General features: G+C 42.8%; 1 protein-coding gene and 1 long non-coding RNA gene across 3 annotated transcripts in view; both read left to right on the plus strand.

The window, feature by feature from the left end:
- LOC134022052 (uncharacterized) overlaps positions 1 to 25,568 on the plus strand; it is a 139,062-nt gene that overhangs the window by 112,398 nt on the left and 1,096 nt on the right. The gene's annotated exons all lie outside the window — the stretch shown is intronic.
- On the plus strand, positions 14,167 to 23,023 carry LOC134022043 (adenosine kinase-like). 2 transcript variants are annotated; one of them, XM_062463214.1, is made up of 11 exons: positions 14,167 to 14,414; positions 16,892 to 16,966; positions 17,920 to 17,973; positions 19,956 to 20,034; positions 20,171 to 20,343; positions 20,480 to 20,588; positions 21,490 to 21,660; positions 21,822 to 21,857; positions 21,955 to 22,069; positions 22,149 to 22,235; positions 22,329 to 23,023. In XM_062463214.1, exons 1-11 carry the CDS (start codon positions 14,272 to 14,274, stop codon positions 22,451 to 22,453), a joined length of 1,167 nt encoding a protein of 388 aa, XP_062319198.1. In that variant the 5' UTR covers positions 14,167 to 14,271; the 3' UTR covers positions 22,454 to 23,023. The 2 variants fall into 2 exon arrangements, with proteins under 2 accessions (XP_062319198.1, XP_062319199.1); XM_062463215.1 differs by lacking the exon at positions 14,167 to 14,414 and adding an exon at positions 15,298 to 15,432.

The raw sequence follows: 25,568 nt of genomic DNA on the forward strand, positions 1-25,568 counted from the left end.
GCAATGTGGACATTTACATAAATACACCCCTTTCAACCATTTTGTATTTGATTCAATTGTCTTAAGTAACGTTTTTAAATACGTCAATGATACATATCTGTACAAAATTTCAATTTGAGGCTTTTGTGTTCCTCGTGAAAAATGAGGCATGCACACCAAGTTTCAGAAGAATTGGAGCAATGGGGTGGGAATGCCATCACTTTGAAAATGGAGGTTGCTATTAGGGAACCCTAATAAAACTAACAAAAACAATAGGTTTCCTCCTGCCGGAGGAACCCTAATAATACCAACAATTACAATAGGGTTCCTCCTGACGGAGGAATCCTAATAAACAACACAGAAATGTAGAATCAGAATCATCACCAGCACCCGTTGCAAACGTTGACAGGTTTTATAATCCCATGTCAAACTTTTGTTAAAAGTTGATAGACCTTTTTATGAGAAACATATCTAGGTCCAGATAGAACCTTCCCTCAGTCTGGACACGGACCGAGGTCCGCCAACTTTTCTGTGTCAGGAAGGTGCATACGATATATGAATCTTATAGAAGTAGAAAAAGTACAACAGCCTAAATAATTCTAAACAATACTATACAATACTATACAATGGAAAAAGAAGATCTAAAATAAAAAAAGTGCACATGACTGGTAGAAGACTTGTGCAATGTGCAATAAGTGATAGATGGACTAGTTAGATAGAAAAGTTATAAATAGAAGTGTTAATGGCAGTGGGGGTCCTTAGCCTTGTTGAAGAGGCCAGCTGCGGATGGAAAGAAACTGTTCTTATGGCGTGAGGTTTTGGTCCTGATAGCCGAAGTGAGTTGGCTGGAACAGAGTGTGTCCAGGGTGGGAGGAGTCGGCCACAATCTTCCTTGCTCGCCTCAGGGTTCTAAAGAAGTACAGGTCCTCGAGGGAAGGCAGATTGCAGCCGAATCACGCAGATGCAGATGATGCGCTGCAGCCTGCTCTTGTCTTTAGCAGTGGCAGCAGTGTACCACATGGTGATGGAGGAGGTGAGGATGGACTCAAGGATGGCTGTGTAGAAGTGCACCATCATTGTCTTTGGCAGGTTGAATTTCTTCAGCTGCTGCAGGAAGTACATCCTCTGTTGTGCTTTCTTGTTGAGGGAGCTGATGTTCAGTTCCCAATTGAGGTCCTGGGAGAGCATAGTGCCCAGGAAGAAAAAGGACTCCACGGTGTTGACTGGGGAGTCGCACAGGGTGATGGGGCTGAGTGGGACTGGGTTTTTCCTGAAGTCCACAACCATCTTAAGAGCATTGAGCTCCATGTTGTTCTGGCTGCACCAGGTCACCAGGTTGTCGGCTTCCCACCTACAGTGCTGTGCAAAAGTTTTAGGCAGGTGTGAAAAAAAAAATGCTGTAAAGTGAAGGATTCTTATTCTATGTGTCTATTCCAATATGTAATGATGGTATCCAATGACACAAATCTGTGTTCTAGAAAGAGTGGTCTGGAGTCGCAGAGGTCCGATAATATCAGCTTTAATGCAGCAGTTGGAAATCAACAAGTACAGAGCTCTGGGGTTGTCTAAGTTTCCCTACCCGCAACAGAGTTTGGGCTGGTTCACGAAGTCCAACTGGCTATCTGTCCCTCCCCAGCATATATTTATACAGTGCAATTGAAACACACAAGTATTAAAAAAGGGTTGAGCTTGTTCTCTCGTGCATCAGGGAGTTGTTCTTGCCTCCGCGTCCCACCTGCTCGGGTGCCGTCTCCACCCGGTTTCAAGGTTGGTTCTGAAAATGAAGAGATAGAGACACAAAGAACAGCCTGCTTCCCACACCCAGTGTGAGACCCAATGTTTAAGCCTGAGCACACTTTTAAGTTCATAACTTTAATAAGCACAATGCATAACTTTAATAAGCACAACATATTCTTTAATCCCTCTTTTGATCTCTGAAAACACCAGAGATCAATCAACATAGCCCGGACCAACCACCGCCTCCTCGTCCTGGTCAGCCAGCCCCAGCAACGGCATTTGGAACCCCTTCGTCGGGTTCTCCTCAGCCGAGACAATGATCCTGTTACACAGGGACCTGATACATGGGATACAGCAACAATCATGTTGATATAGCACACTCTTAAGTAAAATAGCGGAAACCTTCTTAGTCCAGTACAATTCTAGTGTGGTCAAGCAGTATCACTCTTGGCCTAGTCGTAACCCTCTTTTCTGGACTCTCACATTCGTAGCAATAGCAAAAGGTTCACTGGCCCTTCTCCACCAACTCCTGCAACGTACGACTGGATTCTGGAGCAGCACAACACATGCTCCAGTGGTACCACGTACTTCCTTTCCCCAGCACCCTTAGGGCGTGCGAGGTTCTCTCGATGACCTTGAATGGTCCTGTCCATAAATGTACAACAGGCTTCCCCGAACATCTGATGATGTATTGGGGCAGGGTCTTCAAGGGGAAGGGGGAGGGCAGACCACTCCTAGGTCTGATGGGGCATAGGGGCAGATGGGGCAGGGTCTCCAGGGGAATGGGGCCTTAGAACAAGGGTTAGGTAGTCAGACCCGCCGGTCTGACTCGTCCTGAAGCAGAAAAGAGTTACAGTCCCAGCATCACCTTATCTCCCATGATCAAGCAGTAACTGAGTCAAATGAGATGCAAACAGTCGAACACCAATGATTAAACACAGATATTGAAATCAAGAACCCATTTCAGGATTTAAAGTGGATATTTTTAAAGTTCAAATAAATCCCTCCTTTCACACCCTTATAGGATGTGACAACAAACCCAAATTCAAAAAATATCCCATTACCGATTACACAATGTTGACATACAATAATGATGAGACTATGCAGCGTTATAGCCAAGTGGTGTGGACACACTGGACACAGTGGGAAAACCCTAATGATGTTATAGGGGAAAACCCACCGTCACTCCAGAGTGGACATTCGACATCCATGTATCCACGGCAGACCTGGACATGCTCACAGGCCCCCTTCACCACATACATACAACTTTAGCCAAGCTTTTAGAATTGTAATAAAATAAACTAAATTCGAAACAAACAAAAAAACCAGAAATTAGACAGGATATTTTAAAGTTCTCATAAGATCCCTCCTTTCATTGATAACTTTAATCAATACCCAATCTCCTCGTTTGACTCCTCCACTCTTTGGTTTACTGCTTCACCTGGAACAGAATTTAGCAGAAGACATCTCTTTTCTAGTTAGCATTTTTTTATAAAATTGGTTAACCATTTGATTCGCCTCTTCATCATGCTATGTGAAAGGTTTAAGTTGTGGTATTACATATGATCTCCAATAAATCAATTCAAATGGTGTTATGCACCTGGTATAGGACTGGGAAAGACTTCAATTCACATAGTAAACATACTGTATCTATAATTACCAGGCAGTATTTTCCCTTCAGTTTTCTTATTGTTGAGCAAACACATGTAACAGCATCTAATAACGAGCCCCCATATTCAACTCCTATTAGTCATGCCTAGAAATGACAATCTGTTTCTTTGTTCCCTTCTTTAGAAAATCAACTGTTAGTCTAATTTCTTTCACTCCAAAAAACCTTTTCTGTCTTTTAAAACAGTTAAGTTTAAGACCAATATTGTTTTAGATTCTCTATTTTACCAAATCACACCTCTTTTTATCAAAGATATGATAAAAGCAATTTTCATTATGCCAAACCAGAATCTGTATGCTTCTTAAATGAAATATAGACCAAATAATGTTCTTAATGCAGCTATTAACCAAACATTTTTCCCAAATATATTTTCTATAAAGGTCAGATAGGTAGAACTTCATAACTCGTTTTGCTGCAGTTCAAAACGAGCCAATTAGCTCAAACCATCATAACCACAATTTATCAGACTTGATGAGTGTTCCCAAATGATTTCAGAACTGAATGTTATAATAATCCTCTTCATGCACTAATACCATTTATTAATACAACATTATCACAGCCTAACTGTTTATCCCAAACAGTATGCCAGGCTCTGATAAAACTCTCAAATAAAACTTAAAACCAAATTACAATTAAACTCCAAATAAAAGTACATTTAGTTATGTTCTCTTTCTCATTTTTAACCAAATTATATCTAATACCTTTATCAAAACTCTTAAAAACCCTAGATTTTACTATTTTGACTTAAAATGTTATCCCATATACCATCAAAGTATATTCATAGATTCCTCTTCAAAACATCAGTGTTTAAACCAATCATCTCTTCACATCCACAAAACGTTCTTGTTTTATTTCATAACCTTCCATGATCCTCTCTAAACCAATCCTTTATGTAACTTTCCAATTGCTTCCTCATAATTTTTCACATACATTTCCTCAAACCATTCTTTGACCAACACAGCTGGTTTGCTCTAGTATAACTCTTCCAATTGTATTAGAACCAATTTATAAACCAGGGGTATATCCTCTGGGATAACCTTTGTAAGATCTCAACGTAACGGACTCTTTTAGCCCCCACCTTTCTCCATCTCTCCTCGGGATTTCTTTAACTTCTTGGTCAAAGGAAAAAACACACCACACTCCTCTCTATTTTTATTCAACTCAATCTGACTCAACACAAATAGACAGTGTTCAGGGACTCTAACCCTTGGAGAGGACTCTAACCTCCCCTTGGACAAAGACAACGAGTTTAGGGACTCTAACCCCTGGAGAGGACTCTAACCTCCCCTTGGACAAAGACAACGAGTTTAGGGACTCTAACCCCTGGAGAGGACTCTAACCTCCCCTTGGACAAGGACAACGAGTTTAGGGACTCTAACCCCTGGAGAGGACTCTAACCTCCCCTTGGACAAGGACAACGAGTTTAGGGACTCTAACCCCTGGAGAGGACTCTAACCTCCCCTTGGACAAAGACAACGAGTTTAGGGACTCTAACCCCTGGAGAGGACTCTAACCTCCCCTTGGACAAAGACAACGAGTTTAGGGACTCTAACCCCTGGAGAGGACTCTAACCTCCCCTTGGACAAGGACAACGAGTTTAGGGACTCTAACCCCTGGAGAGGACTCTAACCTCCCCTTGGACAAGGACAATACACAAAAACGGTTGATTTCCCACCACTGTTGGTTTGACTAGGTACGATGAAACATAGTAATCGTCTAAATTTGGTTCTCAGTTCCGAATAGCAGTACTTTGAATTAACAGGTGTCTGCTTACCTTTTTTTTATGTTGAGGCGCCTCTGACGATTACGTCTGCCTCCTCGTACCGGTGTATGGGTCTCTCTCCCGATCTGTCGGTCGGCCTCTGGACTCCCTCTTTTCAGCGTCGGGGTCACCATTTGAAGGATTCAAAGACTTTGTGTCTATTCCAATATGTAATGATGGTATCCAATGACACAAATCTGTGTTCTAGAAAGAGTGGTCTGGAGTCGCAGAGGTCCGATAATATCAGCTTTAATGCAGCAGTTGGAAATCAACAAGTACAGAGCTCTGGGGTTGTCTAAGTTTCCCTACCCGCAACAGAGTTTGGGCTGGTTCACGAAGTCCAACTGGCTATCTGTCCCTCCCCAGCATATATTTATACAGTGCAATTGAAACACACAAGTATTAAAAAAGGGTTGAGCTTGCTCTCGTGCATCAGGGAGTTGTTCTTGCCTACGCGTCCCACCTGCTCGGGTGCCGTCTCCACCCGGTTTCAAGGTTGTTTCTGAAAATGAAGAGATAGAGACACAAAGAACAGCCTGCTTCCCACACCCAGTGTGAGACCCAATGTTTAAGCCTGAGCACACTTTTAAGTTCATAACTTTAATAAGCACAATGCATAACTTTAATAAGCACAACATATTCTTTAATAGTAAGAATGCTTTCAAAAATAGACATGTTAATTAATTATATTTATCAATTAACTAAATGCAAAGTGAGTGAACAGAAGAAAAATCTACATCAAATCCGTATTTGGTGTGACCACCCTTTGCCTTCAAAACAGCATCAATTCTTCTGGGTACACTTGCACAAAGTCAGGGATTTTGTAGGCATGTAGTCAGGTGTATGATTAAACAATTACCAAACAGGTGCTAATGATCATCAATTTAATATGTAGGTTGAAAAACAGCCATTAACTGAAACAGAAACAGCTGTGTAGGAGGAATAAAACTGGGTGAGGAACAGCCAAACTCAGCTAACAAGGTGAGGTTGCTGAAGACAGTTTACTGTCAAAAGTTATACACCATGGCAAGACTGAGCACAGCAACAAGACACAAGGTAGTTATATTGCATCAGCAAGGTTTCACCCAAGCAGAAAGTTCAAGGCAGACAGGGGTTTCCAGATGTGCTGTCCAACCTCTTTTGAAGAAGCACAAAGAAACAGGCAACGTTGAGGACCGTAGACGCAGCTGTCGGCCAAGGAAACTTACTGCAGCAGCTGAAAGACACATCATGCTTACTTCCCTTCGCAATCGGAAGATGTCCAGCAGTGCCATCAGCTCAGAATTGGCAGAAAACAGTGGGACCCTGGTACACCCATGTACTGTCCGGAGAAGTCCGGTCAGAAGTGGCCTTCATGAAAGACTTGCGGCAAAAAGCCATACCTCCGACGTGGAAATAAGGCCAAGCGACTCAACTATGCACAAAAACACAGGAACTGGGGCGCAGAAAAATTGAAATATTTGGCTGTAGCAGAAGGCAGTTTGTTCACCGAAGGGCTGGAGAGTACACGAATGAGTGTCTGCAGGCAACAGTGAAGCATGGTGGAGGTTGCACGTTTAGGGCTGCATTTCTGCAAATGGAGTTGGGGATTTGGTCAAAATTAATGTTCTCCTCGATGCTGAGAAGTACAGGCAGATACTTATCCATCATGAAAAACCATCAGGGAAGCATCTGATTGGCCCCAAATTTATTCTGCAGCATGACAACGACCCTAAACATACAGCGAAAGTTATTAAGAACTATCTTCAGCGTAAAGAAGAACAAGGAGTCCTGGAAGTGCTGGTAAGTGCTGGTATGGCCTCCAGAGCCCTGATCTCAACATCGAGTCTGTCTGGGATTACATGAAGAGAGAGAAGCAACTGAGGCTACCTAAATCCACAGAAGAACTGTGGTTAGTTAACCGCTGCTCCTCCGTGTCGAGAGGGGCCAGTTGAGGTGGCTCGGGCATCTGATAAGGATGCTTCCTGGACGCCTCCCCCGCGACCCGACCCCCGGACAAGCGGAAGATGATGGATGGATGGATGGAAAATAAACATTCCTCACAAATACATTTTCGTTGTAGGATTTATTATGACATTACATTACAAGTAAACGATTTGTGGCTGAAATTATAATTACCTGTGGTTTCAAACCAGTGTTGCTCACTGCAACGCTGTAGCCTACCCGAGACACTACAAAAACATCTACACAGCTGTAGGAAGTCAAACGGCGACAGAACATGTTCGGCACTCCCCTTACTTAAACCAAAAGTCTATCTAACTACTAACCTTAACTTCATTGCCACAGCCTAAACTTTGTCAATCTGTTCATGAAAATAATTAATTTCAGCCTAAACCGTACAACGGAACGTTAAATCCAATTCAACCAACGCAATCGCTACCAAGACGAACGAACACAGGAGTAGTCTAGTACTGTACTGTAGTAGTACAATTTACCGGGGCAGCTTCTCCACACAGGGCTATATCGCACTTGGCGTTGTTACTGACAATGATCGCTACCACTGAGCTTTTTATGAAAGCGATTTTCCACTAAATAAATGTCAAGCTTATTTACGTTTTTGGGGGCATATTTTCAGTTAGCAGATGGTACTGTTTGAATCGCGATTCCATCTTCTACTGCCGGTAACGTCGTAGAATAATCTTCAAAGGGGGTTCTTTATTCATGAATGAATGCAATATGAGTAGACTAAATTCCTTAAAATATCACGAGAAGGGAAAAACTTAAAAGGACGTTTAAGTCATAGAGATTAGGTCAATTTTTACACCGGTCTGCCAAATGTATTCGTTTTGATTCAACGATGAGGCTGCCTCTTGCAGGGGAAATGAGAAGACATCTATTTCATTCTACACTTCACTCGTATTTTCAGTTGTAAATGAGCAGCAAAAAAACATGCTTTTAAATCTATGTAATCTTTATAAAGAATAAGTATGCATTTTTATATAAAATATACAGAAATATCAGTTGTAAAAATGTCATTCAAAAACGAACCCCTGTGCAACCGACGCAAGCAAGCACACCCTACAATTTCCCCAGAAATTGTACCCTCTCTAGTTATTATTATTTTTATTTCTTTTTGCCCCCCTAAAACTCAGTCAATATTTGGCCTACATACACAACCTAGGTGTCAAAAGTTTCGTCTTGGTAGCCATTGAGTTGCTTCTATTGGGATTTACGTTCCGTTGCATGGTTTAGGGTCAAGTTAAGTTTTTGTGGCGAAAAGTGAAGCTAACGGTGGCTAATTTGCTAGCCACAGTCACTGACGTTACTAACGTCACTACGTCACTAACGTCACGAAAACACGCGTGACTACCTTTGGCAGAACATTCGTTTCGCATCTGTTAACTTGGAGGATAGCTAGGCTAACTATAGCTTTACTGCAAGGCAGCTGCAGAAACGCCACAAGCAAAGAGCCCAGGGTAATAACTATTTACTCATTTTACTTTGTGATATGACACACAATTGTGATGTGTAATGTACAATATAAGCTGATATTATTAAGTACATCTACTTTCGGAAACAGTAGTCTACTATTTCACTGAAGTATTAGCATCATGACATTAGCCTGTGTTGCCCGGGCAACACATACTACAGTGGTCTATGATGTATCTGTTTTCAATCGTTAAAATAAAAATTCCTCACATATACATTTTCGTTGTAGGATTTATTATGACATTAGATTACAAGTAAACAATTTGTGGGTGAAATTATCATTACCTGTGGTTTCAATCCAGTGTATCACTGCAACACTGTAGCCTACGTGAGACACTACAAGCTACACAGCTGTTTAGGAAGTCAAACGGCGACAGAACATGTTCGGCACTCCCTTTACTTAAATCAAAAGTCTATCTAACTACTAACCTGAACTTCATTGCCACAGGCTAAACTTTGTCAATCTGTTCACAGCCTAAACCGTACAACGGAACGTTAAATCCAATTCAACCAACGCAATCGCTACCAAGACGAACACAGCAGTAGTCTAGTACTGTACCGTAGTAGTACAATTTACCGGGGCAGCTTCTCCACACAGGGCTATATCGCATTTTGCGTTGTTACTGACAATGATCGCTACCAGTGAGCTTTTTATGAATGAGCGATTTTCCACTAAATAAATGTCAAGCTTATTTACGTTTTGGGGGGCATATTGTCAGTTAGCAGATGGTACTGTTTGAATCGCGATTCCATCTTCTACTGCCGGTACCGTCGTAGAATAATCTTCAAAGGGGGTTCTTTATTAATGAATGAATGCAATGAGTAGGCTATATGCATGAAAATATCACGAGAAGGGAAAAACTTAAAAGGACGTTTAAGTCATAGAGATTAGGTCAATTTTTACACCGGTCTCCCAAATTTTTTCGTTTTGATTCAACGATGAGGCTGCCTCTTGCAGGGGAAATGAGAAGACATCTATTTCATTCTACACTTCACTCGTATTTTCAGTTGTAAATGAGCAGCAAAAAAAATGCTTTTAAATCTATGTAATCTTTATAAAGAATAAGTATGCATTTTTATATAAAATATACAGAAATATCAGTTGTAAAAATGTCATTCAAAAACGAACCCCTGTGCAACCGACGCAAGCAAGCACACCCTACAATTTCCCCAGAAATTGTACCCTCTCTAGTTGTAACTTGTTTTACTGCATGCTCTTATGGTTCTTCCCTTTGGCACTTATTTGGTTTTTCACAATGTATGCTTCATGTTTTGGCTGCTCGCAATGTTTGGGGCTATCTTGTTGTTATGATCAGTGACCTATGCTCTTTTGTAAAGCTCTCTCTTGATAGTCGCTTTGGATAAAAGTGTCTGCTAAATGCATAAATTTAAATGTTTACTTTGCCAAAATGCAATGTTTTACCATTACCACGTAGAAAGGATATAGTACAAAATATAGCAAATGATAGTTAACTTGATAACAAAAATAGTTATGCCTTACCTGTATTGTGAAGTCTAGTGCCAGGACCAATGATGATCTCATCCCCACTGTGAAAAGCCCCATACCTAAGTTTTCTGTTGGATGTAGTAAGGGATATAGGCGTGGTTATTTATTGTAAAATAAATCAGGAAATAAGAATAACCACTTTACTACAAATTGCTGTAGCCGGGCCTGTGAGACATTATGTTGAACAAAGTTAATCTGATCCAAACGATACCATATCGACTAATACTAATAATTTGCTTCAGTCTCCCGGTCGTGTAGATTCACCCTCTACAACATCCGGAAGATCAGGAGATACCTGTCTGAGCATTCCACCCAGCTGCTAGTCCAAGCACTTGTCCTCTTCAAATTGGACTACTGCAACTCGCTGCTTGCCGGTCTCCCAGCATGCGCAATCCGCCCTCTCCAGAGGATTCAGAACACAGCAGCCCACCTGGTCTTCAATCTACCCAGACGCTCCCATGTTACCCCGCTCCTCATCTCCCTCAACTGGCTTACCATCACGGCCTGTATCAAATTCAAGACCCTGGTACTGACCTTCCGAGCGGTGAACGGGACTGCACCCGACTACATCAAGCCTCTCAAATCAAATAAAAATGTATTTGTATAGCCCTTTTTACACGCAAGCATGTCACAGAGGGCTTCACATACGCCCATAGCACTGCCCCTCAACCAACCTAAACCCTCAAGGAAGACAAGGAAAAACTTGCAGAAAAACTCACTAGAGGAGAAAAAATGGAAGAAACCTTGGGAGGAGCAATTCAGTGAGGGATCCCCTCCTTCACAGACAGTTGGTGAAAGAGAGGAGCAGAACACAGGCTTAACATAGTCATACAGCAGGGAAATGTCAATGGGTTTTTGAAACACCAAAATCCATTGTTTAACTTAGTAGATGTGGGAAGGGACTGGGAAACTCGCTGTTGCCCATCATGGAGACTGGTTTCCGGTTGGCGACCAGGTCCAGCGTTGGCAGACCGACGACCAGGCAGGTGCTGACAGCTCAAACCCCACACACCACAGGGGATGTGTGTGTGTGTGTGTGTGGGGGGGGGGGGGGGGGGGGGGGCAGAGAGGAAAGCAGGGATTAGAGAATGCCAGGAACAGCTAACACTCTCCACCAGCCTTACACCCCCACCCGCCACCTACGGTCTTCTTCTGACTCTCATGACCCAAGCTCTTCACCTGTCTGGCCCCCCAATGGTGGAATAACCTCCCCACCTCCATCAGAGACACAAGAAAAGGCTCAAGACGCACTTGTTCCGGGAGTACAATGGTACTTAGGAATGATTTGCTGGACCTGATGTTAGTTTCCTCCAGGAAAACAATGACTCTTTTTGAGGGACTTGTTGCTCTTGTTGGTTAGTTGTAACTGATTTAACTATACTCGCTTTGAATTATATTATTGTTGCTTGCTTTCCTACAGGTACACTCTTGCACTTTTGAGGTTCATGTTGTTTAATTGTAACTTCTTTAACTAAATGCTATTGTGTTTCTTCCCATTGGCACTTATTTGCTTTTCACAATGTATGCTTCATGTTTTGGCTACCAACAATGTTTTTGGGGCTATCTCGTTGTTTATGATCATTGATCATATGATCACTTAAGTAGCTCTCTCTTGGAAGTCGCTTTGGATAAAAGCGTGAATGAATTACATTTAAATGAATAAATGTAAAATGTAAATGTGGGCTCTCAAGTGTCACGTATTGAGCGTGACAGTCACTCATTTTGGTATTTTGTCATGCACTCCCGCCACACATTGTATTTCTCACGCGGAAAAAGTATTTATAACATATTTAATATGCCGCAGCGCCCAACAAATTCCTCTGGCCACGCCTCTCTTATTATGGAACCGGCAGGAATGAAGCGCGTCTCCCCTGGAGTTCTTAGTCGAGCCTGCCACTTATCAGCCAAATCCCAAAAAAAGAAAGGTTCTACACAATAGCCAATCATAAAATAGCACTATTGTATCTGGGTAAGATTTAACGCAACAACCAATGAAAAAAAGCATCATATCCTGGAATTGTTCAGGTGATTCTGCTACAAGAGGTACGTTCGACTTCATGCAGCGCCGGCGCCGCCGACAGGGAAGCTGTTTTGACACAAACAATGACAACTTGACTGCTGTTAGAAAATGTTTCCCAGATAATTAGCATCAGTTTTTCATGAGTGTCTGTAACTTAACCAACAGTTTCACAGCCTGTTCACTGACAACGCCTGCTCAGAACAAGTCTATAGGCCTAGTCATATTTTTGTTATCACACGATGACTGACATTGTCACATTATAAAGTTCTCTTTCCAAATAGGCTTAATAATTTTATTAACACTAAATACATTTAAGTGAACCTAATCATTGCTGCCTTTCAAAGATGTCGGGTAAAAAGCAATTGGGGGAGGAGGAATGTCACTCTTGCCTGCAGTGGCGGTTCTTCATTGAATTACACCCAGGGCGAGACGCCCTTCGCGCCCAATAATAACTGAACTTGTAACAGTTTTGTTGCAAAGCACACTATTATGGTGAAATGTTATCTCGTGTTTGTTGAGTTAAAACCGAAATATTGTTGTTGCATAGCAAGCATCATAGCAAAAAGGCTAACAAACGTAAGAGTTAGCCTATACCCACCAATTAACATTAGCCCTTCATTCATGACATGGATACCGTAATAATCATACAGAGACATATTTGCATACCTTTATCTTTTTCTCGTTTCTCCTATTCTTCTTTTCTGAAATTGGGCACCTGATGGCTTACTTGACCTTTTCCTGTCCATGTTCTTTGGCACTCAACAGTCAACAGATTTCCCATCCCCCCAACACTGTCACTCACGACCAGAAGTCAAGACTAAACCAATTCACCTTGGTGACCACAATCGTTTTGTGTTACATATTTTTATTAGCCATTTCACACAAATATATTTTTTTTTAATTTATAATATTATGAATGAAATGTGCGTTATTTGGAAGAAAGTCGAGGTGCAACTGACTTTAGCCCACTAATTTAGAGTATTGCACTATACAGTAGACCCCCCCCCCCCTTGTCCGTTCCATTTGGGAGACCCATTCAGGTGAGCTGTCTGTCCCCCTTCCCTTTTTTCACACAGCTTCTGTGCACGGCACCTTCTCAGCAAGCAGCTGCCTGAAGGGGGCGCCAATTTGCCAATTCCCCACACAGTGAAATGATAGAAAAGAGAAAACCGCTTCGCGGCGCAGAGATTTTTATTTATTTTATGCTCGTGCGCCCCCCACGTCACATGAAAAAATGCCGCCCCGGGCGGCTGCCCGGTCCGCCCGTGCCTAAAACCGCCCCTGCTTGCCTGTCTTCAAAACTTGAGAGCCCTGTGTAATACTTTAGATCTTTTCATTGCCCATTTGCCCATGATTTTTTTAGTCACCGTCGGGGGTGCTGGTCAGCTACCTGCGCCTCAACCGTGTTGCAAGAGCTGTGATTCCATATAAACACTTTATTCACTTCATTAACCTAGTTAGTTATAGCCTGGGAACTAGACCAATCTGCGAGCTCATTGGCCTGATGCCAGGCTAAGCGACTTGGTAATGACAATAAGAAAGATTTCCTTCACGCTGATAGTGTATATAATGTTTTCATTATTTGTAATGTGAGAATCAGAATCAGAATTCGGTTTATTCGCCATGTACGTTATACAAACACGGAATTTACTGTGGCAGGGAGGTGCAAAACACTAAATTAAGTAAAAGTACAAAAGTTTAACTATTTCTAAGAACTAAACAATCTAAGAATACAACAATTTAAATATAAAATAAAATATATATAAAAATAAGAATAAGAATGAGCAGCGTGAGTGGTCAATAGTGGTCAAGAAGTGAGTGAGTGGTCAAGAATAAGGACTTCCAACCAATGTGCACTGAAATAACGCCTGTTTTAAATATGTACATGCTTACCACCACACAGCATCAACGTAGTCTTGGAATACATTCGATACACAATGCAGTTATGTGTCAAAGTGCAAGCATGAGCAAGCCAAAAGATGCCTGATTATTTGAACAACGTCTGACTTTAGTCTTTTCGCTCAGGCGCAATGCGTGGACAGCTTACATTGGCTCGTGTGGTTGCTGTAGCTGTGGTCCATTGATTTTATAGCAGTTCCTTTAGATATCTCATTCGCAGTCAATTTAGACCTTCCCGAAGGCTGTTAAGCAGTGCAACTGAAAGAAACATGGCATCTGGAGAACCCAAATCGAAGAGACTCCGACTTTCCACGAGGGGTGGGAAAGAAGAGAAGGCAGTCTCAGAGAAGAGCCCAGCAAGGAAAAGCCTAGCCAGAAAGAGCAAAGGGAAAAAGAGTCCAGTTAAACTCAGGTGAGGTAGCTATCGAGCTTGTTAGATTGCCATTCCACAGGGCTAAATCTGAACTAATTTGCAGAATGCACGTGCAAGGCATTTACACTGGCCTGACAGGACAGTCAAATCCGTAGGGATTTGAATTAGAATCGATCGTGTATTCAAACAATAGGCTAGATAATTATGCATTGACGGTGTTTGATGAAAACGTGCCGCTTGATTTCTAAATGTATTTAGTCTGTTGGCTCGGAGTGTGGTTGAAATCATATTGTGTCACTGATGCAAAGTTGTGTGTAAAGTCCGGCAGGCGTGTGGGGTTTCCCACGTGTCTGTTGCTAGGCATGCATGAGTTTGAACAGGGTAGTGCGATAGGCCTACTTTAAAAATATCAGCTGTACAGTAGTAGATCTGTCTGAAATCCAAGGTTAGGAAACATTTTCACTTGGCCACGGTAATGTTCAATTTCACCGTCCAGTCACTGTAGGTAGCCATGGTCAGCTACCTAATGTACAACAGTGTTGCAAGAGCTGTGATTCAAGATAAACACTTTATCGACTTTTACCTTCTGATCAGAACTGGGAACATTTTTGGGAGTCTCTTGCCCGACCACGTGATGTTTGCTTTGTTCTGTAAAATATGATTGCCATGTATACCCTTCTGTTTGGTCAGTGCGTTATGCCCGCATATCAAGTATGATCATATGTTCGTCAGCTAATAGTCTCAGTGCCCAAGCCAATTATTGTAGTGGTACACTTCTCACGGTGTCATCCAAATACACAAGTTCCTTGTAGGCAAAATATTGAAAGAGGCCAAACACCGCTTCAGATTTGTCCACCTTGCCCCGCCCACTGGCCACATGACCAATCAGCTAAGCCCCTAGAGGAGGGTCTTTAGATGCAGACGAAAATCGATCCAGCTGCACAAACTGAAATGAACAGTTTTGGGACGCAGAGTCCCTTTTGGGTTTATCTCTGTTTGGACAACAGGTCTTGTTTTTGTCTGTTGGTCTTACTGAAGACATCATGCCTGCTGCACGGTAGGGGCACTGACCTACTGGAGGGAGTGTGTCATCTTATTACATGGCTCTTTTCATTAATTGTAATGTTAACAGATAGATGCAATGGGCATGGTTATATCTGGTGCTTTGTAGTCAATGGCTGGACATGTTCAGCTATCTTCAGTGAGTTTATTGATTGGATGATAATGATATTTCCTGTGTGCACTGAACAATCAATGCAGGGTCTTCTGGACTGATGTTAATTGGTGAAAGAGGAATCCCCTACCTAGAGACGGACACAGCCGTCTGTTTCTGTAGACACTGCTCTCGTCTCTGCGCCTGTCTGCAAATTATTTGGATGTCCAGTGTTGGTGTTCACCACAGAATAGAGAGATAGGAAAATGAAGGAATTTGTATCGGGTTGTGGTAATCCAAAGGAGATGCTTTTGTTTGTCGATAGTGAGTAGAAAGAGGGTGTGTTGTTTTACTGTGTAGTGTTTGTGGAACGGGAGGCACCTGTAATGAAATACTCTTGCTAGGCGCAACCATCAGGGCTTTTCTCAGAGACGGACGGATCCTGTTGCTGGCCAGCGGTGGGATGAAAGACGGACATAGAGGCTGCTCACTTCACTGAGGCAGAAACAGTACCAAGAATACAGCTGTCTGTTGGTTTTTAGGATTGAATATTAAAAAGTGTTTGTTAATGTGTGTTAAACTGATGCTTGTAGGGCTTCTGTCAATGTTTCTCAGAAGGACACGTACACACGTTGCCTGCAGTGCAGAATAATACTATTGTGTGTCTTGAGTTTGCTTTACTTGAGTATGGCGAAAAGCCAACTCAAGCCACACAATGTTGCTGTCTGTGAATTATGTCCTTCTATTGGGCAGCTAAGAGGGGCGGGGGTAGAAGGCTGTTTTGAGAATTTGTTTTCGAGCACTCGCTTCATATGACAGACTCCATAATGCATGTAGTGTACTCAGAGAATCCCAGAGAGAAACTCAAATGGATGCAGTCACACACACTGATCATGGCTCACACAGTCATGTCCTGTCCTGATGTTGCCTCGCGGTAAACATTTAACATAATTGAATGATTGACTGAATAGGACTCACTTCAACACCTCACTTCTGTTTCATTTTGCTGGCAAATCATAAACATTATAGTTTGTTCCCCTTTTTATATAATGTTCCTACAAAGCACCTCTAAGGCTTTTCATAGTGAGGCTGTGTGGCCAGAAAAAACTTGGGAGTCTTGTGTGTGTGTGAGGCGGGGGGCACAACATTTTATGATGTAGGCAAGTACATTACTATGCCTTCATCCAGGTTGTGTATAAATGCAATTATAATGATTGTTCAGTAGTGTTGTGTATGTTAATTGTATAATAAAATAAGTAACATACATTATTTATCTGTACCTATGCTTAGACACATGTATTACTGTTTCCTTCATGTGCTGTGTGGTTTCTAATGGAACTTTGTGTCTGTCTGTGTGTTTCAGTGCTAACTGTCTGTTTGGGATGGGGAACCCTCTACTGGACATCATATCTGTGGTGGACAAGGACCTCCTAGATAAGTGAGTGACGGAATTGGACTCCCAGCTGGTCACTCATAGCTTTGGGGAAAGAGGCATGCAAAGGGAAGATGTTGAATGCAAAGTATAAAAGGGTTGTCACCTCTTTCTTTGTGTGGTTCTCTTTCTGTCTGTGTCTCTTTGTCAACCCACGTAAAGACAGAAGAGTGTGATAGCACCAACAGTCGGGCGATTCCACCGGCCACAGCCCCGCTATGCTGCGTCCTCTCACTCTCCTCTTGTCATATCCCCCTATGCTCTCCTCTCCCTCTCCTAATTTGTTCCTGTCATTCCTTTCTCTCTCCCTTCATCCACCTATTTACTTTTCACTCTTTCCACCCCCTCTCCTGCGTGCGCGCGTGAGAAAGAGAGATCACGTTACTAGTGACTTTATGGCAGACATTATTAAAATACATCACACCACTTGCCAGTCCCACCACAAACAACCTCTGATATGTTTGTGACAGCTCCTCCCGCTCTGTATGTTATAACAGGCAATCTTATGTGTAGGTGTAGATGTGGTATAGTGTGGCGTCTTTTGTGGTATGTTGTCTCGTGTGGGTATGGTGTTGTGATATTCATATAGTTAATTCCCAGCCCAGTCTTTTTAGTTCAGGCTAGAGTATGACAGGAGAGGCCTTGCTGGGGCAGGCTGCTTAAAGACTAGGGCAAAGGCCTCCTTTGATTAGTTATGGAGTCCAATTTCTCAGGCCACTTGCATAAATGTCTGGATTAGAGCTGGGCAAAACTCGCTGGATGTCTGGCTTAGAGACTAAATGGAGAGTAGGAGATTGAACAATTTAGAGTCAGCTGAGCCACTGTGTTATAATGTGTGTGTGTGTGCTTGTAAATAAGGTAGAGGATAAAGGGGCTAATCTACGTTACATACAAGAGGCTGAAAGTATTAGGTATGGTGGATTTATGTTCCAGCTTTGACTTTGTTCTGTCTCCCTTAGGTATGGACTTAAGGCCAATGACCAGATCCTTGCAGAGGACAAACACAAAGAACTGTGGGTATATCACCATTCTTCCTGTTCATGCGCCTTGTTTCTCCCCCCCATCTCGAACACACTCTGAGCTTGCTCTTGCTGTTCCAGAGCAGACTAGACGAAACAGGAACACTCTAGAACTCGCCAACCACAACCAACCTCTGTCCCTTTCAGCTAGCCAATGAGCACAGCAGGAGACTCCGCTCAGAGAGCTGGTTTTGGCCAATAGCAAAGCTGGAGGCTTCACCTCCCATTCCCTTTGAGATGAAATGCTGGTCAAGGCAGAAGGCAAATATTTGACGAGCGTAGATAAGATGGACGAGAGATCTGTGAGAGTGTGCATCAGCCCTATGGGTATAGCTTAGCGTGAGTAAAAGCAGCAGACTACCAAACAGATGTAGAGGTCTTTAGGCGATGGCATTACATGGTGGCTAATCCAGCCTCACTGAGCTGTTTCTACCCTGCTCCTGTTGATCCTGTCAGCCCCTCGGTTCTGTGGCTCAATATCTTAATATCTGGATGACATTACATTCTCCATTTATCACATCAGTCATGGGCCACAGAACAGGACCATGTAAAAGCTGATGTGTATCTAGAGACAAGACCTCTCTGTCTCCCTCCTACCTCCTCCCTTTTTCCCTCTCTTACCCACCTCTTATCTCCCTCCCACCTCCCCTTCTCTTCTTCCTCACTAGGGTGACCAGACGTCCGGATTTCGTCCGGACAGTCCGGTTTTCCAGTCCTTTGTCCGGACCGCTGTTGCGTGTCCTCCTTTTCGCCCTTTTGTCCTCCTTTTTGACCCTTCCTGCCCACCATCGCAATTTACCACTCGCGTAGGCTTTCAGATGCCAAAAAGAAAGACCTCCTTCAAACCTAGTTCAGAACTCCACTTTGCCACTAAGAGCAGCAAAGATCAATATTGTGCCTTCTGTAAGCTCTGTCGCAGTAGTAGGGGGAAAGGGGCTTTAGAGCGGCATGCCTGCGCAAGGCAACGACACAAGGATAATGCTATTTCTGCCGGGCACTCGTTTTAACATCAGTTTTTGCTCCGCACACAACAACAGCGGATGATAAAAAAACCCGCTGCTGAGCTGACCAAATTATATATTTTAATTTCTATTACAATTGAAATAGTTTGGGGAATGGTACTGTCTCATTTTCTTATTTGTCTTTTGACAAAACTTTTCTCACCAAAGACAAATCAGTGCACTTGTATTGAAGTATTGGATTTGTATTCAAATTACAAATGCTGGCTTACTAAAATGTGTTATTGTATAATGTTATTGTTATACAATGTTATAATGTTATTGTTGTTGTGTGTGTGTCTCCCCCCCCCCCCCCCCCCGGTCAACAACTTTTTGGGATTGTCCTCCTTTTGGACCCTTTTTTCCTGCTTTTTGGACCCAAGTGTCCTCTTCTGGTCACCCTATTCCTCACAGAGAGAGAACTGAGTATTTCCCCCTTCCTTGCTCTTCCCCTCCTTTTCTCTTCTCCCTCCTGTAGTCCCCTTCCCCTGAATTTCTCTTTGAAACACCCGTCAGTCTCAGGACCTTAGCTGCAGTTGGCCTCAATCAATGTCCGGCGATCTTAACCATTCACACATACTCAAACCCTTCAGTGGAGAGGCTGATAAAGCTTCTATATTTATAATGTGTTTAAACATGGGGGACATGTGCGTCAAGCTAAAGAACAATAAACAATGAAGAGATTGCACTTAAAGTTTCAGATGAGAAATATTGTCATTTGAATTAACCTTTTAAATGGTGCAGCCAAGTGTTGAGTGGCTCATCAAAGGGAGTGCTGATGCATGCAGGATGAGACAACAGCCTTGATTAATCAGAGTGGTGTATTTGTCTGTTATTGTTGGCGGGGATTTCACTGGACAGCTGCTAGGTTCATCTGCTCTCTCCAGCACGTTGGGTACCCTGTCACTTCCTCTCTCCGTCTACCTCACACCCTTCCTCTCTTAACCTCACTGTGTGTGTGTGTTTTTTTTGATGCAGGTTTGAAGAGATTGTGAAAAAGTTCAAAGTGGAATACCATGCTGGAGGAGCGACCCAGAACTCTATAAAGATTGCACAGGTGGTCCCCTACACACGCACTACACACAGCTACACATATGGTGCAGCTTCATCCGTGTCAGTTATATTCACCCCACCCAGTCTGACGGTGTCCAGACTAGTTAGTCTGAACTCCATTATGGTGGTGTCTTCTGTAGTGGATGATCCAGGAGCCCCACAAGGTGTGCACGTTCTTCGGCTGCATCGGGAAGGACCGCTTCGGGGAGATCTTGAAGGAGAAGGCAGAGGAGGTCCATGTCGACGCCCACTACTATGAGCAGGAGGAGGAGCCTACCGGAACCTGCGCCGTCTGCGTCACTGGGGACAACAGGTACACACACAAACACTCTGAGACACACGCTTACCTTGCCTTTCACACATCCACCATGTTAAATGATCACACCCAGCGGTTTGTCATCCACTACTGTATTTCTGTCTTTCCCCTCCTCCCTTCCCTCCATATTCAGGTCTCTGGTTGCTAACCTGGCTGCTGCTAACTGTTACAAGAAAGACAAGCATCTAGACCTGGAGGAGAACTGGAAGCTGATAGAGAAGGCCAGGGTCTTCTACATTGCTGTGAGTGGTCCTTTCATTTTATTTCGTAAATGGAAGTTTGCATACTATGTAGTTTGCTTGCTATGTATTGCGATGACATGACCTGTGCAGAGCTATGGCAGGTTATACAGTTCTGTGACAGGTTTTGTAAGGCTGTGACAGGCTATGTAATGCTATGGCAGGATATGCAGTGTTATGACCAGTGACGGTTGGTGGTGATATTGGGTGGGAGGGCTAAAAAAGTGCAAGTCAAATACTTTTTTTTAGCTACACTTGCCCTTAGCCAGTCCTTTCTTTCCTACCAAGTTATTTTAACCTTTGGACGGTGTGTCTCACGTCGCTGTACCTCTTCTTTCTACCTTTTCTTCTAAAGAAACAAAGGAAACGGATGACAAAGGAATGATCCACCTGATCCAAAATTATGCGCCAGGCATCACAAACATCACGTTCCCCACTCTATCACACACAGAAGCCACTAGCACCTGACAGTCTATGCGTCCACTGTCAGTGATCAAAAAAGTAAACGGCCTCTGTGGGCTGCATTAATTTAGGCAACAAATCACGAGGGTGTGCCAGACACTTGTCACTTACAAGTCCATAGTCTTGTACAGTAGCACCCCCGGCTGTCATTGGTCAAAAGTCAATGGCCTGTGGGCTGAATTAATGCCTTAACCTGTCACACACACTATGAAGATGAACGGTAGCTGATGCATTTGGGCTGGAAAAAATAAGCCAATTTTTTCATGTGAATATTTGGTGTTGCTGTTCTAGGTTCCACCAACATTTTAAACAATCTGTTGCAAGTTGTTTAATATTTTTTCTCAACTTAATTGTAAAAGATAGGGAGGGCTTAGACCTGTTAGCCCATTTATACAAGCCGCCACTGGCTAAGACAGGTTCTAACCAGGTGGTCTCCTCCCAGGGGTTCTTTCTGACTGTGTCAGTGGAGTCCATACTAAAGGTGGCCAAACATGCATCAGAAAACAACAAGCTGTTCAGCCTCAACCTGTCCGCCCCCTTCATCAGCCAGTTCTTCAAAGACGCTCTGATGCAGGTCATGCCGTACGTGGACGTGCTCTTTGGCAATGAGACGGTAATGACAGCAGGACACACGCACTCATTTACTCTCTCATGCACACTCGCACCCAAGCAGACTCTCTCTCTCTCACACACACACACACACACACACACATAGCAGTGCAGCATGGCTGAAATGAAGGCCCAGATATCTCATGGCTTCCCTGTGTGTTTCAGGAGGCGGCTACCTTTGCTGATGAGCAGGGCTTTGAAGTGAGTGAGCTGGCAAGCTGTCACACACATACCAGTATAATTATGTATGAAAGAGGATGTGATTTGCCAATGAATGCAAATTATTTTTTGTGTGTAGACTAGGGACATCGAAGAGATCACCAAGAAGACCCAGGCTCTGCCAAAAGTCAACCAAAAGAGACCGAGGGTTGTTGTTTTCACCCAGGGCAAGGAAGGAACGATCATGTGCAATGGTGAACATACACACGCGCACACAGACAGACAGAAACTGACTGATGGAAGAGTAGCTACTAGAGAAATGTGTTTGTGTAGGTGACAAGGTGGATTGTTTTCCTGTGCTGGAGATTGATCAGAAGAACATCGTGGACACTAATGGAGCTGGAGATGCCTTCGTTGGAGGTAGGGTGTATGAGAGAGAGAGAAAGTGTGCATGAGTCATGTGGGATAGGGTGTGTGAGTACTCTGTGTGTAAGCATTATGTCTGTTTGGCAGGCTTCCTGTCAGAGTTGGTCCAGGAAAAGTCTCTGGATCAGTGTGTGAAAGCGGGTCACTATGCCGCCAACGTCATCATCAGACGAGCTGGATGCACCTTCCCTGACAAACCTGACTTCCACTGAAAAGCCCCCCCCTATCAACCTTCTTCACCTGACCCAAACTCCCCCCAACCTCTCCTCCACTGCACCTAGCTCAGACGATCTCCTGCAATTATTTCTACCCCTCAAATTAACCAAATCTCCTACCCTTTTCTTTGCCAACTGATCCATCCGGACCCTTAAATGTTTTCTATCCATCCATCTTCCATGTGTCAACCTGCATGCTCACTTGTATGGGTGTTATGGTAGTCTTCCACTGGGGGGTGATCTAAGGCCAAGCAGGTCATAGATTCTGAACTGAGAGAGTGCTAACCATTTAGGGTAAATCTGGCTTAAGGCTGCTATTGATGTTCTATATAAGTATAGCTATTTCATGTGTCATTTGGTGCCAACCTGCTACATCGTTTGCCTCAGTGTGTATGTTTGTGTCTCGAACTGATTTTAAATCAGCTTTACTGCCCAATAACCCCCCCACACACACACACTCACAGCTCTAGTTTCCTCTGTAGGAGCCAAGCTAAAAGAAGATTTTACTAAATGGAGTATAATACGGAACATGAGACGAGTAGAGGGTTTCTTATATACTAGTGTAATATTTGGACCAATACGCTGTTCCTATTGGTCCAGGAGACGTTCTCAAAAGTTAATAATACCGTTTATATACCTCCTGAAAGTTCGCAGAGGTAAATAAAGTTTTTACAATTTATTCATTTAGCAGACACCTTTTAAAGTTTCATTAATTGATGTATATTAATTAGACAGCTTCTTGAAGCAAATATACGTTTTAACAGGCCAGTGATGCTGTGAAACCAAATAGATTCCTTAAAAATGCACACTTTTCTAAATGTTTCAAGGCCTTTGTTGTATGAAATGTGTTTTGATCATGATGAGATTTATTTCCTAATGAGCACATTGATCTTTGTAAGAATATTTTGGCATAAAAAATATTACAATCTTGACGCAAACAAAGCTAACTGCTGTTGTGAGGGGAGAACAGTGTTCTAACAGGTGTGTACTCCCATCCATGTGCCTTCTGTTCTACATTATATGTTAAGGGATGGTTCTCCACACAATTTTCCCAGAAATCTAGAGACCAGATCCAGATGTGTTATCTTCTGCTTTTGGTACTGTGTGAGCAGGTGCTGGGATGTGAGAAGGAGTTAAGAAGTTGCTCCCTTCTGTGTGTTTGTGCTCATGTAAAAGTAAGTAAAAGTTCTGTGTCTGTAATGCCTCAAACTCAATTAAAAAAGACTGACGATCTTAAACGTGCAGCGTGTCTGTTTCTGTATGCCTTCATTGATCTTAGCCCTGTTTATACTTACACTTACATGTTGTCATTTAGCAAACGCTCTTATCCAGAGCGACTTACAGTAAGCACAGGGACATTCCCCCCGAGGCAAGTAGGGTGAAGTGCCTTGCCCAAGGACACAACGTCATTTGCACGGCCGAACTGGCAACCTTTCAGATTACTAGCCCAATACCCTCACCGCTCAGCCACCTGACTCCCGAAACAATGTGTTAATTGACCGAGGTGAAGTTTGTTTCATATTCGACATTCGTCTCACATTCGGAAGACGCTACTTTGCAGCATCACGTTAGGGACCGGGTGAAAACAACCCATGCCATTTTGAAAAATGACTTTTATTATATTTTTAGGAATATAAAACCTCAAACAGACACCAGAGTATCTTAACAATGTCTGGTATACTTCCACAGCCTTTACTTTTTCAATTAAGTTTCAAATAAAATGATAGAAAATCACTAATCTTTGAAAATAGCTAAATCCTCGCAAATCTGAACTTTTTTCAAAATTGTGTCAACAAATCTTAAATATACACCAGATTATTCTAATAAAGTCTGGCCTACTTCCACAACCTTTCAATTTTCAATAAACTTTTAAACAAAACTCAAATAAATTGCTCATCTTGGAAAATAGCATTACATCCACACTAATATTAATAACTTTTTCAAAATTGTGTGCTTGTTTGTGCACATTCTGAAGATGTTTTGCACTGTGAATTTGCACTGTCTGTTCTGTTTTTGAATAAAGGGTTGGAAGTTAATGCTTTTTTGTTTTTTTATCCGATTAATCGATGAATCGAAAAAAGAATCGACAGATTAATCTATTATTAAAAGAATCGTTAGTTGCAGCCCTAGTGTGCATACAGGTATAAAAAAAATACAAAAGCCGGCATGGAAACAACAAATAAAATTATCAGTTCAACCCCCGTTGCAGGCCTGTTAAAGGAGACATGACATGCTGTTTTTGGATGCTTTTATATAGGCCTTAGTGGTCCCCTAATACTGTATCAGAAGTCTCTTTCCCGAAATTCAGCCTTGGTGCAGAATTACAGCCACTACTAGCAGTCCCACAAGGAGCTTTCCTCAGAACGCGCTGTTTTGGTGTCTGTAGCTTTAAATGCTAATGAAGAGCAGAGGGGCGGCACCATGCGCTAATGTTTACAATGGATGTATCGCAATGGCTGTAGCCCCGTTGCTGTAAGATGCCTCGAATTTTCCCATTCTCATCTGATAACCCTGGTTTGCAGAGGTACACACTCAGTCATTTCAATGAGGGGAAAGGCGGATATCGCGCGCGCCATACCACCAACAGCAGAACGGTTATCCAAATAACAAAGAAGTGTACAACACTCACGTTACAGCATGTGTATTCACACACATACTTGATGCTATCTACCTTTCCATTAGCGACAGTAACTCAGCTGTTAGCTGCAAAGCTAACGTTACAGCCATATTCTAAGGGTAGCAAGCTAGGTAACCATATACAGTAAAGCTACAAAATGAAATAACGTTAGTTAACTTACTTGTCCGAGGTTAGTAGCTGGACGAAGGAGAGTTAGTACTGATCCAGAATTTAATTTCAGCAAGGCCAGTTTTGTATTAGCTCAAGTTGAGGAAACAGTCGTGGCTGAAGTGTTTGGCGCAGACATACAAAACAAATGCGCCTACAACAGAAGTTGTGTAGGCGCATTTCCAGAGAAAATAAAATTAAGATACTGGGTCTTCAGAGGCTCGGATGAAGGAACTGTAAAAATATTTTTGTTTTCCTTTGTACATCCAAACTGAGCAAATGTAATGCTTCGTTCGTTTGCGAGCCATGATGTCTCTCAAGGATAAA

The sequence above is a fragment of the Osmerus eperlanus genome, chromosome 6 (genome assembly GCF_963692335.1).
Source record: "Osmerus eperlanus chromosome 6, fOsmEpe2.1, whole genome shotgun sequence".
In the NCBI taxonomy this organism is placed as follows: domain Eukaryota; kingdom Metazoa; phylum Chordata; class Actinopteri; order Osmeriformes; family Osmeridae; genus Osmerus; species Osmerus eperlanus.